Source organism: Loxodonta africana, chromosome 7 (genome assembly GCF_030014295.1).
Source record: "Loxodonta africana isolate mLoxAfr1 chromosome 7, mLoxAfr1.hap2, whole genome shotgun sequence".
Lineage (NCBI taxonomy): Eukaryota > Metazoa > Chordata > Mammalia > Proboscidea > Elephantidae > Loxodonta > Loxodonta africana.
This window is the reverse complement of record NC_087348.1, coordinates 94,033,740-94,046,828: the sequence shown is the minus strand read 5'-3', so window position 1 is coordinate 94,046,828 and position 13,089 is coordinate 94,033,740. Positions and strand designations below refer to the sequence as shown.

Here is a 13,089-nt window from a genome sequence, read left to right as displayed (position 1 = left end):
TCACGTGCTACTATTTGACTTTTAATACCCGCTGACTGAGAAAATCCTCAGCGACAAAATCTGCTCTGGAATCAGCAACACTTTGGAATGGATTTGTATTTTATTCATCACAATACCATCCACATACTTTTGAAAAGTTGTCGTGTGTGCGTGATGTATTATTGGTTCCATCTGCGCACACTCCTTGGTAAGCAAACACAGCTTTCCAGACCCCTGACTCGGAGGTCCTTGGAAATCGTGAAGGCCGGGGAGATCAGGTATAGTTCCAACCAAAAACCAAACCAGATGCCACTGAGTCGATTCTGACTCATGGCGACCCCGTGTGTGGCAGAGTAGAACTGTGCCCCATAGAGTTTTCAATAGCTGTGACATTTTGGAAGTAGATTGCCAGTTCTTTCTTCTGAGAAGCCTCTGGGTGGATTTGAACAGCCAACCTTTCACCACCCAGGGACTCTAGTGTCTGTTTTTTACCAGCCAGGTGGCTGTGGGCGATCCACTTTAATCCAAAGAGCCTCAGTTTTCTGTCTGTAAAATGGGACAGGGCCCATGCACTGCATCCAACAAGGAGGCCAACAAAGGAATGGGAACGGAATTGAAATCTGGAAAGAAGTTTTCCTTCACTGGCCCTAAGGCCGTGATCCTCCTCACCCATGATCCTCCTCCCCACCATCACTCCCTTCTCAGAGGAGATTAACCAGTTACTCCTCACAGCAACTTTATAAGGTATGTACTATTATCATGCCCACTTTATGGAAATGGAAGCTCAGAAAGGTGACATAACTTGTACAGAATGTAATCGGATAATCTAGAAGTCCCATCTTGATCCAACTAACTCCAAAGCCTGAGCTGGTTCCAGTGCCTGACTTCCTTCTTTTCTTCCCAGTGCACTCTTGAATCTCTCAGCTCACCCAGACACCCCAACAACTTTCCAAGGTAGAGGTTGTTTCCATCATTTGTTAGGTGGGGAAACTGAGACACAGGATGATGACAAGTACCACAGCCAAAACTAGAACACTGGTCTATCTGACCTTGACTTAGTCTGGTGGTCTTTGCCACCCGGGGTGGGGACAGAAAGGTCTATGGAAGGGGTTCTCTTGGGGAAATAATGATGATAAGTAGACAATATTACTACACCTGGGGGGAGTTGGTACCACAAAGTCTCCAGGTGGCAGGGCTAGTGGACAGCACAGACACTTGGGGCAAGGCCTGGGCATGGGGAAAAGCCGACTAGGTACCAGGCACCTACCATCCATCATCTTCCCCCTCAGAAGCCCTCCCAAGAAGGCCAAGTTTATTAAGCTTATTTCACAGATGGTAAGACTGATGCTCAGAGAGGTCCTTGTCTGGTCCACCATCTCATAGAAAGGTGGTGGCAGATTCAGAATTCGAACCCAGCTCTGTGACCCATCCCCTGGCCACACCATGGGGCAGATCCAAGGAGAGCAGCTGCTCAGTGGCAACCGTGAGTCCACTGACCCGCCTCACCCTGTGGACACAGAACAGAGGGGTCAAGGAGTGTCCTAAAGGGTCATCACTGCACCCCCATTAGCCTTCTCTGCTCTTCCTCTGAGGGCTCGAGGCCAACCCCTCCCATGAGCCCTCCTGACAACCTGTGGCACACCACCCCCATTAGTGTCTGTTGCAGAAATCATCAGGAGGGTGGCATCTCCCCCTCCCCTGTGCCGGCCCCTGGTGAACTCCGACCATGGCCCTCTTGAGTGCATTCAGCTGATGGAGCAGTGCTGGGAGGAGGCTCCGGAGGACAGACCCAGCCTGGACCAGATCTACAACCAGGTTAGAGCTCCAGAAGGAGCTGGGGTGCTCACAAGAAAGGGTGATCGTTTTACCTTGCTTTCCTGGGTGGGAGCCCCACGCTTTCCCTGGGGCCTAGAAGCTCTATGCAGTAAGGGGGTAACAGCACCATTACCCCTGAGGGGCCCCTGAGGACAGGGTTCTCATTCTACCCTCTGAGGAAAGGTTTCTCAGAGTCACAGATTCCAGGAACGTTTGTCGAGAGCCTTCCTGGGAGCCAGACCCTGGGCTAAGTGTTGTGCTTGCTTCATTCAATCCTCATGACAACCCTGTGAAGAACCATGGTTATTATCTGGGCTTTACAAGAGAGGAAACTGAGGCACGGAGAGGTGAGGGGACTTGCCAAGGTAACCGAGGGAGTAAAAGGCAAGGCTGGATCCAAACCCAGTTTTGTCTGTCTGCAGAGCTGGTGCTGGGAGTCCCCACCCTGTACTGCGCCTCCTGGTATCACAGCAGAGGCCACTATGGCTGTGGAGACAGTGCTAGTTCCCTGAGTCAGTGAGTGGAAGTTGTCAGGGGGACTGGCCCCCGAAGCCTGCCTTGGGGATTGCAGTGGGAGGGGTAAAGCAGTTCTGTACAAGTCTGTGGCGTGGTGGTTGAGTATGTAGGCCTGACCGAGCTGGCTAATGGCTCCCACAGGGCCAACCCATCAAGCCTGAGGTGACGTCTTCGTGCCTCCCCTCCTGCCCTCCACTCCCCAGCCACAGTGGGAACGTTGCCAAGGAGAGGCTCAGTGAGAGGGAGGGGGTGTACAGACAGGGGTTGGGGGACTGAGAGGAAGGAAGGCAGACAGCGTGGAACCCACAGGTGTCTTCAAAAGCCTTCCCATGTCCCCTTTCTTTCCACATCACCTGTCCACCTTGGCTCTGCATCAGGGGATGGTGTCTCCATTTCGCAGATGAGAAATCTCGACCTCAGAGTGAATGAGCTCTAGGCTGTCACCATGAGGGTGGGAGGCAGAGCTAGGGTTAGCAACCAGTTCTTTCTTTTTTAACAATTTGTTGTTGTTGTTGAAAATGTATACTGCAGAACATACACCAATCCAACACTTTCTACATGTAAAATTCAGTGACATTGATTGCATTCTTCAAACGGTGCGACCATTCTCACCATCCTACCCCCCAACTGCTCCTCCCCCATGAACATAAACTCACTGCCCCCTAGGCTTCCTCTCTAGCCTTCCAAGTTGTTGTCAGCTTGATCACATGTAGATAGTTCTTTAAAAGAGCACAATGCTCAAGGCAGATGTTCTTTACCAATTAACTAATTAAGCTAAACTATTGTTTGACAACCAGTTTTTTTTTATTGTGCTTTAATTATAAGTTTACAGTTCAAGTTATTTTCTCATGCAAAAGTTTATGCACACATTGTTATGAGACCTTTAGCTGCTCTCCCTATGATGCGAAAGCACACTCTTCCTTTCCACTCTGGATTTTCTGTCAACAACCAGTTTTTAAAATACCAGCCTGGAATGATTCCAAGGGTCAGAGACTGGCAATGGCCAGGCAGGTGATTAAGGAAGTTGTTGCCCTGAGTGAGGGCTCGCTGTGGGAAAGATCCCTACCTAAAGCTCAATGGCAAAGAAGTCTGAGGTGGGCACAAGATATACTCAGCAGGTAGAAGGTGGGAAAGGAGCCCTGGTGGTGCAGTGGCTAAGTGCTTGGCTGCTGGTCTAAGGGTCGGCTGTTCGAACCCCACCAGGCACTCTGCGAGAGAAATACGTGGCAGTCTGCTTTCATAGAGATTACAGCTTTGGAAGCCCTGTGGGCAGTTATACCCTGTCCTATAGGGTCGAAATGAATCAGAATTGAGTCGACAGCAATGGGTCCTCCTTGGTCATAGGTTGTAGAAGGTGGGAATTTCGTCACACTTTGGGGAGACTAAGGGTCAGAATGCCTAGATTCAAATCTACTCTGCCACTTACCCACTATTTGGCTTTGGGCAAGTTAATTGCTCTGTTGAGCTTCAACCTCCTTATATGCTGACTGGAAAGACTAACCCTGGCTGAACTCTCCATCTTGATGTGACCATCAAATGAGATAACTAATTTAAAAAAAAAAAAAAAAAAAAGTTCTCCAAGAAGGAGGTAATGAGTGGGGTACAGAAGAGCACTGACTTTGAAGTCAAAAGAATAGGGTTTATGTTCATTTGACAGTGCTCTGGATCACTCGCCAATGCAACTAGATAAGAAAATGAGTATTGGGAAGGAGGAAGAAAATGATCATTATTTGTAGATCCTGTGATGGTGCTCCTCAGCAACCCCAAAGAAGCAATGGAAAAGTCATTCCAAATGAAAAAAATAATCAGCTGGGTGTCTGGTTATAAAATTAATTTATAAAAGACCTCAGTTTGAAACTCAGTTCCACCACTATGTGGTCTTTGGAAAGTTATTTGACCTCTCAGAGCCTCTGTCTCTTCCTTTATAAAATGGTGACTCTCCATACAGAGGTAGCCTTGGAGCCAGTTTCATGTCCTTGCTGGCTTCTCAAGGTTGGCAGCTAGCCTTTAAAGCCTGTGTCTCTGCCTTTAATGGGCAATATGAAATAGCTGTACTCCAGGGGCTGCTATTACTCCCCACCTCGCAGACATTGACGGAGATTGGCTATGCACAGGCATGCCTGCATGCACATATATGCACACCCACATGTATGTGCACATGTATGCGTGTGCTCCAGAGGAATTAAGACAGGTATGGAGCCCTTCACCTTGACCATCATAGATTTGCTTCTTTACTGACTGCACTTTGGGAACGTGCAAACCGCATTGGGAAGGTTGTAGTAAGTCTCCCTAGGAAAGCCACTGCTGTGTTCCCTGTTAGATTGTTGGAGGTTAACTCACGACTACACATTAAGTGTGGTCATATGAAGACCTGAGAGAGGTACTTCTTTCTGCTCAGTACCAGCACTAGTTAGGTTTCTTCTAGGCAACTGGTTTCATGCTCCATCTTCTCATGGATACCATGTGTTGTGTAATTTATATTTCCCTCTTTGCTTTGCTGCTAAGAAGATTAGATGCAAAATTGTGCCCACATTCTACCATGCATTTTGTGTACAGACCTTACTCCTGGGTTGACTATTTATTTATTTATTTTACCTTTACTCTCCTTTGGTCCCAGTGAGCTTACATATGTTATTTTGTTTCATAGCATTGCTGTTGTTGGGTGCTGTCGAGTTGTTGTCTATTCACAGTGACCCCATGTAACAGATTAGAACTGTCCCATAGGGTTTTTTTTGGCTTTAATCCTTGTGGAAGCAGATCGCCAGGTCTTTCTTCTGCTCTAGAGCTACTGGGTGAGTTAGAACCGCCAATCCTTCAGTTATCGACCGAGAACTTTTCCGTTTGTGTGCCACCAGGGCTCCTATTTTGTAGTACTACTTTTACTTTTCTTAGTGCTTAAAAAATGTTTGGGACAAGGGGAGGAATAGATAGAGAAGTAAAAATAGAAACATCATTTATATATACATATATGTAATCTACATATATTCCATTTCTTCCTTCCATTCATTTACCCATGCATCCATCCATCCATGCATCCATCCATGCATCCATGCATCCATCCATCCATCCGTCCGTCCGTCCGTCCGTCCGTCCATCCATCCATCCTTCTGAAAAACAAAGAAGGCCTATTCCAGTGTTGTGAGAATCAGTACAATAGGGTTTCATGTTTGCAAATGGTAATGTGCTGGGCACAGGCTCCTTTGTTAAGTCCTCTCCCTGCTACCCTCCCCACACAGAACTACTCCACCCTCCTCACAGCCACCTGTGTTTTTCCCTCATCAGAGCTGTCATCCTCCTGTCTATTTACTCATCTGCTCCCAGCACACCCCAGCTTCCCCAGGCAGGGACTATGGCTGGTTCACTTCTGTGGCCCCAGACCCCAGATCAGGCCCTAGTGTGCTGACCTTCATGAATAAACTGGGATTTTTGTTCCATTTTCGGTTCAGAAGCATCAACCAAGGCAAGAAAATTAGTTTTGCTGACTCTGTGCTACGGATGCTGGAGAAGTATTCCCAGAACTTGGAGGACCTGATCCAGGAGAGAACTGAGGAGCTGGAGCTGGAGAGGCAGAAGACAGAAAGGCTGCTCTCTCAGATGCTGCCTCCGTGAGTGGTCCTTGGGACTTGATGTGACTAGTCTCAGCTCTGAGCATGGGACCCAGAAAATAGCAGGTGCTCAGTAAATCTGGGCTCCACGAATTCATTCATTGCTTATTTATACAACATATTTTTATAGAGCCCTTATCATGTGCTAAGGAGCCCTGGTGGTACAACGGTTAAGTCTCAGCCACTAGCCAAAAGGTTGGTGGTTTGAACCCACCCAGTGGCTCCATGGGAGAAAAACTTGGTGATCTGCTCCCATTAAAAATTATAGCCTAGAAAACCTTATGGGGCAGTTCTACTCTGTCACATGGGGTTGCTATGAGTCAAAATTGACTTGAGGGCACCCAACAATTGTCATATACTAGGCACTATGCTGGGCACCCAAATATTGAACTTCTGTGGTCTTATACCTTTAGGAGCAAGGAGAGGTCACAATGTCCCCATCTCACTTTAGAGGAAGTAATGTCTGGAGATGGAGTCCCAGGGTGGTACAAATGGTTAAGTGCTTGACTACTAGCACGAAGGTTGGTGGTTCGAACACATCCAGAGGAACCTTGGAAAACTTGCCTGGCGATCTGCTTCCAAAAGGTCACAACCTTGGAAAACCCATGGAGCAGCTCTACTCTGCATACATGGGGTCACTAAGAGTCGGAAATGACTCGACGGCAACCAACAACAACAAAAATGTCCAGAGAGGGACAAGCATTTGTGTAAGGGCAGCCAGCACACCAGGGCACTTGTCCTAGGTCCCCTAATGCCCAACCCAGGATTTTCCCTCCAAATATCTCTCCCTCACCTCCAAACTGTAAAGAACAGATCCTTCCATCTTGTGATTCTGGCCCCTCCCATCCCTTCAGGTCTGTGGCTGAAGCTCTGAAAATGGGGGCAACTGTGGAGCCAGAGTACTTTGACCAGGTTACCATATACTTCAGTGATATTGTGGGTTTCACCACGATCTCAGCCCTGAGTGAACCCATAGAGGTGGTAGGCTTGCTCAGTGACCTCTACACATTGTTTGACACTGTCCTGCCCAGCCATGATGTATATAAGGTGAGGATACTAGGAGGCTGGCATCCACCCATCCTTCCTTCCCTACTATTTCTGTGCTCTTGTACATTTACTTCTATTTATTTATTTGTGTGTTTGTATTAGTTAGCTATTGCTGTGTAACAAACAAGCTCAAAACCCAGAGACTTAAAACAGTAAGCATTTATTATTGCTCACAAACCTGTGGGTCAGCTGGAAAATTCTCCTGGACTCAGACGGACTTACTCATGCATCTGTGGTCAGCTGTGGGTGAGGTAGGCAGCTCTACCGATCTTGGCTGGGCTCTCTTAGATCTCTGGGGACTCGACTGGGACAACTCAGCCCTGGTTCACCAGTCTCTCAACCTCCAGCCAAGATGGTTTACACGGTGGTGGCAGGGTTCTGAGAGAGAGCAGAAGCACACATACCTCCTGAAATTTAAGCTGGGACTGGACACTGTGCTATTTTGATGTATTCTATTGGTCAAAGCAAGTCATTAGGTCAGCCCAGGTTCAAGGGGTGGGGAAATAAACCCCACCTCTTGATGGGAGGAGCTGCAGAGTTACATTGCAAAGGGCATGAATGGAGGAGGGAGAGCCGTAGTCTGTTCTGCAATTAATTGACCATAATGTTCATTTGTCCTTTGTCCATCTATCCATGTGTCCATCTATCTATGCCTTTTAAAAAACTTTTATTGACTGGCTTTTCTGTACCAGATCCTACGCTGGGCAAGGGCTCCCTCAAAGAGCTCTCAGTCCTGTAGATAAAGGATGATGACAACCCACAGTGAGAGTGATGACCAGAGGAAAGCTGGTTGGGCTATGGTGGCTCAGCATGAAGTGGGCCAGTGGGAGGACAGGTGGGGACACTGGTGAGGGCAGCAGGGGACTGTGTGGAGCTGTCAAGACCATCCATGATCTAGGCCCTCCACACCTCTCAGTCCTGGGCCACTAGCCTGGACACCAGCTTCTGTGTGACTTTGGGCAAATGGCTTTCCTTCTCTGGGCCTCTGTTTCCCTATCTGTAAAGCAGGAATGGCTCCAGTCCTGGTGGGCTCACAGAATAGAGGGAGGGTCCTAGCCCCCATGCGGAGTGCTAGGTCAACTGAGAGGTAGTGAAGGTGAATAAGCTCCTGCCCTCTACTCTTCAGCTCTGCCCCCTGGTTTGGGGACTTTCTTCACCCCGACCCTGCACCTTGTTCTGATCCAAGAGCTGAGGGCATGGGTTAGTTTTGGACACAGCTGAGGAGGTGGAGAAGGAGGTCCCAGGCAACAGTTGCTTTCAGTTCTATTGTCCTTAGCCTTTGTTTGTGACCCGCCAGCCCCCTTCCAGCCACAACCCTCCAAGGAGGCAGGGGCAGGTGAGCACCAGGGCCGAGGGCTGCAGCCAGGATGGAAGGGACGCCTGGGCAGGATGTTTCAGGGAGAGAGCTAACACTGTGAGATGTCAGGTACTCTGCTAACAGCATTACTTACATTATCCCAACAACAACCACCACCACCACTTCCTAGTGCTTACTTTATACTAGAAGTTGACTTAAGAGCTTTATGTATATTACCCTTAATCATCATAACAATCTATGAGGTGGGTAATGTTACCCCTAATTTATAGATGAGGAAACTGAGGTGATATAAGTGGATCTTAGATTTGAACCTGGGCATTCTTGTGCCAAGATCACACACCCTACTGCATCTCACCATGCGTGCCCTCAGGATAAAGCCAGAGGCTCATAGCGGCCCACAAGCCCTCCAGGAGCTGGCCCTGCCCGCTTTTCCATCTGCATCTTTGGCAACGCCCCCTCTGCAGGCAGGTTTTGCTTTCTCTAGTCACCAGGCCTTTGCACATGCTGTTCCCACCACCTGGAACTGTTTTCCGTCTCTCCGCCTAGGTCCTTCCTGGTGGTCTTTCTGGATTCAGGTTAGCTTCCTTGACCTACCAGAGCTTCTGTTTGATGCTCTCATAAGTTCCTCTGAATAGCACCTCTACACTTTATGGCTTCCACCCTAAACCACTCTGTCTGCAGTGCCTGGCAGTGTCCAACACATAGAAGGTCCTCAGCAAATACACGTTAACTGAAAAAGGAGGACATTGAGGCCCAGAGAGGGATGTAACTTGCCCGAGGTCACACAGCTGGTAGGCGGCAGAACTAGAACAGGGAACTCAGAATGTCCACACCACGGCCCTGCTCTGTCTACTCCACCACACTGCCCAACGTGGCCCATGGTGTCCTGAGCCCCCAGCGTTCCAAGGATGAGCTTCCCGCTGATTCCATGTTCAGGATCCCATCTTCCCACCCCACCCTGCAGTTCCAAGGCGTTGTCTCTGGTGCTGGCTGAGTTTCCCTCTTGCCTCCAGAGCCACCCAGGCCCCACAGGCCCCAAGAAAAGATTCCTCATCTTGTCTCGCTGAGCCCCACAGCTTTGATCTGCCCCTGAGTCACTCCTAGCCTTGTCTCTTCCTCCCCTGCTAATCTTTTCTCACACATGTGTGCCTCCCAGCTCTGAATCACGCCTTCTGAAGTGCTCTGAACTCTGGCCAAGAGGTCTGCATCTTTCTGGCAGAGTGAAATGAAAGAAAACAAGGCCCGCACACCCCTCCAGATGTGGAGAAACAGGAGGCCTGCTCCTCATGATGTATGAGCAAGTCTCTCATCACTCACACCGGCCGCCTCGGTTTCCCCTCCAGCCCCAACGGGATCTGGTTACTGCTCTTTAATCCAGTCTGGGTTGGGAGGCAGCCAGGCAATCATTTCCTGGTTGTGCAGGGGTTTGCGAATCCATCGCAGTACTCGCTGAGTGAGCACTTTTATGGACATAGCTCCAGAGCCGAGCCCCTGTGGGCTTTGGGAGAGGAGAGATCTACCCTGCCCTTCAGTCCTGCCCTGGCCATTCTGCCTCGCAAGCCTGGGCAACTCACTCTGCCTCTCTGGGTCTGAGGTTCCCCATTCTAAGACTGGGATCAAAGTGCCCGTTGCTTAGGATTGTTCCGAAGATTAGGGAAAGTGCTGTCCTTCATTCATTCACCAAGATCCTGTCAAGCACCTGCCATGTGCCGGGGACAGAGGCCTCCCCTGAAAGCACAGCAGGGAAAAGCACTGGCATTAGTTGTGAAGAGTGCTGGCTAGGCCTAGGGATTTTCATAAGGTATCTCATTTCACCTTTTCAAGGCCCCTCAGAGGGATGGATTATTAGCCCCACTGTACTGACAAGGACACAGGCTCAGAGAGGGTAAATGACAGGCCCAAGGTCACACAGCAAGGCAGTGGTGGAGCTAGAATTCACATCTGTGTCTGCTGATATGCACACTTTTGCTGTTGCTATTGCTCAGACTGCATCCTCAGTCTGCACTGGGAGTCACACCTTTGACAAGGGGCCAGGGCACTCTTGTGGCAGAGCATCCACTGTGACAGGCATCTTTGAGAGCATCGCCTTTGAGCCTGAGCTGCTAGAGAGCAGGGCCTGTGCCCTGGTCATCTTTCTGTCTTTAGGGGATGCAGAGGGCATGATTAATAACACCACATTCTCCCTTCTAGGTAGAAGCCAACTGAGAGACGCAGGCATTAGGAAGGTGGAGGGCTAGATGTCAGCTTGAACAGCGTGGAAAAGTGGTCTGGCTGAAGAGCCACCGTGGGGCTTTCTGCTCCCCCTCCTCCCCACCTAGTCTGGACCCTGGGGCACTCATCTGAGGCAGAGGTGGGCCCCACAGCAGGTACACTGCCCCCGAATCACTGCTGCACACCTGCCTGGCCAGTAGCAGGACCAGAGAGCAGCAGGTCTCCAGAGCTGCTTCCAGAAGGCAAGTCCAGGCCCTAATGCATGCATGCTGACAATGTGCAGGACACAAGCAGAGCAAAAACTCCATGTGGCAGGTAAATCTTCCCTAAAAGAGAAAATGAGCTCAAGCCGCATACATCAGAGGACTCTAGGGCTGGGCTAATCAAGTTCAAATCACTTTCTAACTATGCTCTGTGACCTTGGCAAGGGACTTAACCTCTCTGGCCAGTTCTCATCTGTAAATGGCAATAATAATAGTTCCAACCTCACAGATGAACCCTGGTGGCGCAGCGATTAATAGCTACAGCTGCTAACCAAAAGGTCGGCAGTTTGAATCTACCAGCAGCTCCTCGGAAACCCTGTGGGGCAGTCCTACTCTCCTACAGGGTGGCTATGAGTCGGAATCGACTCGATGGCAATAGGTTTTTGGTTTTTCACAGAAGTCTTAGGATGATTTAGCGAATTAATACTGTAAAGGGTTTGGAAGGGTGTCTGGTACCTAAGAAGTGATATAAAAGTATTTAGAGAGCACTTAGTCCCTCTTCCAAATCTTGCCGGTTAAATAAGGCATTCTTCCTCTTGTGGGGAGAAGCAAGAGGCAGAAGGAAAGGCAGGGGTCTCTCATATTTTTCCCTCCAGGGGCATGGAATGGAAAATCTTTCTTCTCGGCAGAAATTTCCAAAGTGAGGCTAACCCTGACCCACACCCCATCACATTCTTGCCACCCTACAAATGCTGGAGGGACAATAGCAGCAGGCGACAGGAGGGAGATGGTGGTCATGGCCCTGAGAAAGAGCATCTTTTCTCCCTGCTGGTGACTGGGAAGGTTTCATGGACTAGATCAAATGACAGCCTGTGAGATGTGGGATGGGATTGCAACAGACAGAGCCTGGGGGAGCATTTTAGGCAGAAGGACCACTTGATCAAGACCTGGAGGGAGCAAGCACTGAGTGTGGCTGTGGCGAATGGGGAGGAAAAAGGCTCTGGTCTGGCTGAAGTGTGGGGAGTCATGGGCAGCTGTTGGGAAGGAAGTCAGGAAAGGCCGCACGTCATGGAGGCCCTTGAACGTCAGGCCATTGGGTATGCATTTTCAGCCACTGACCAGAGCAATCAAGTATCTGAGCAGGATTGGACATGATTAGGGGAGATAACTTCCTGGAGGTGGGGTACAGGATGGCTTAGGTGATGGAGAGGCTGAAGTGCAGGCAGTAGGGCATAGTCTGTGAACATTGTGTGAAGGGGATTTATTGAACTACAGCACCCCCTGTAGGCAGGGGAAGCACTGCTATTATTGCCCACCAGGTGCTAAAGGAGAGAAGTGCCAGAGGGGAGGCTGTGCTTCACAGACATGGGGGCCTGCTGGGATGTGGTGGCTGTAGGAGGGGCAGAGCGGGAGCTGGGGCTCTTTAGCCTGGAGAGGAAAAGGCTGCGGGGAGGCGGAAGGGGTAGAGTTGCAGGCTTCACCTTGGCTGAACTGGCCTGCGGCAGGGGAGAAGGCCATGGTTCATTCACATCTGTGTCCCCAGCACCTGAAAGAGGCCCTGGAACAAAGAAGGTGCTTAGGAAAGTTTTGTGGACTAAGTGTAGGAGGCAGAACTGGAAACAGCAGGTGAGAGGCAGATTTCAACTCAACTTCTGAAAATGAGAGTTGTCTAAAGAGAGAAGTGGCCACCCCAAGAAGGAGGGGCCTTCCTATCAAAGGGGTGTGAGCAGGTCAGGACAGCCACTGGGGCTGGGGCTGGGGCTGGGGCTGGGGGAGGTGGGGTGGGTGGCCTTTAAAGTTCCTTCCAATTCTAAGATTCTGGGATTCTGTCTTCTCTAAAATCACTAGCCAAAGAAATAATGAGAAATGATAAAAATGATGCTGCTGATGATAAAGACAGTGGCCTCCATTTATTCAGCATCCATGATGTGCTTGGATGCTTTCTCTCTAATCCTGTCGAAGAGACAACTGAGACTCACATAGGTGAAGTGGTCTGCCCAAGGTCAATGGCAGAGCCACGTTTTGAACCCGCATCTGAATTCCAAAACCTATATTCTTTCCAGTACACTTTGAAGGACCAATGGGGTTTGGAAATCGGGAGGTATCTAATATATCTGCGCTTTTCTCCAGATGAAGCCCCGGTTTGTCTCTGCAGCATTGTGCAGACAAGGAACCCAGGTTGGCTGGGGTGGGTGGGGGCAGAGGAGATGAGAAAGACCATGGTCATCTGCAATACAAAGGTGACAAAGGTGATCTGAAACGTGAAAATTCAGACATTGCTAATGTGTCTGGAATTGGAGGCCTGGTAGAGAAGGCACTGTGGGCTGGAGACCTCAGGGGTAGGTTCGGGGCTCCCGAAAAGTGGCCTTGTGTGGGACATGGGACAGACCTGAGA

General features: G+C 49.7%; 1 protein-coding gene across 1 annotated transcript in view; it reads left to right on the top strand.

The window, feature by feature from the left end:
• The window catches only part of LOC100656347 (guanylate cyclase D-like), a 41,841-nt gene that overhangs the window by 18,783 nt on the left and 9,969 nt on the right, over positions 1-13,089 (top strand). The window contains 4 exon segments of the mRNA XM_064289516.1: positions 1,646-1,794; positions 3,143-3,147; positions 5,757-5,915; positions 6,770-6,962. Of these exon segments, the coding sequence (XP_064145586.1) occupies positions 1,646-1,794; positions 3,143-3,147; positions 5,757-5,915; positions 6,770-6,962 (506 nt within the window).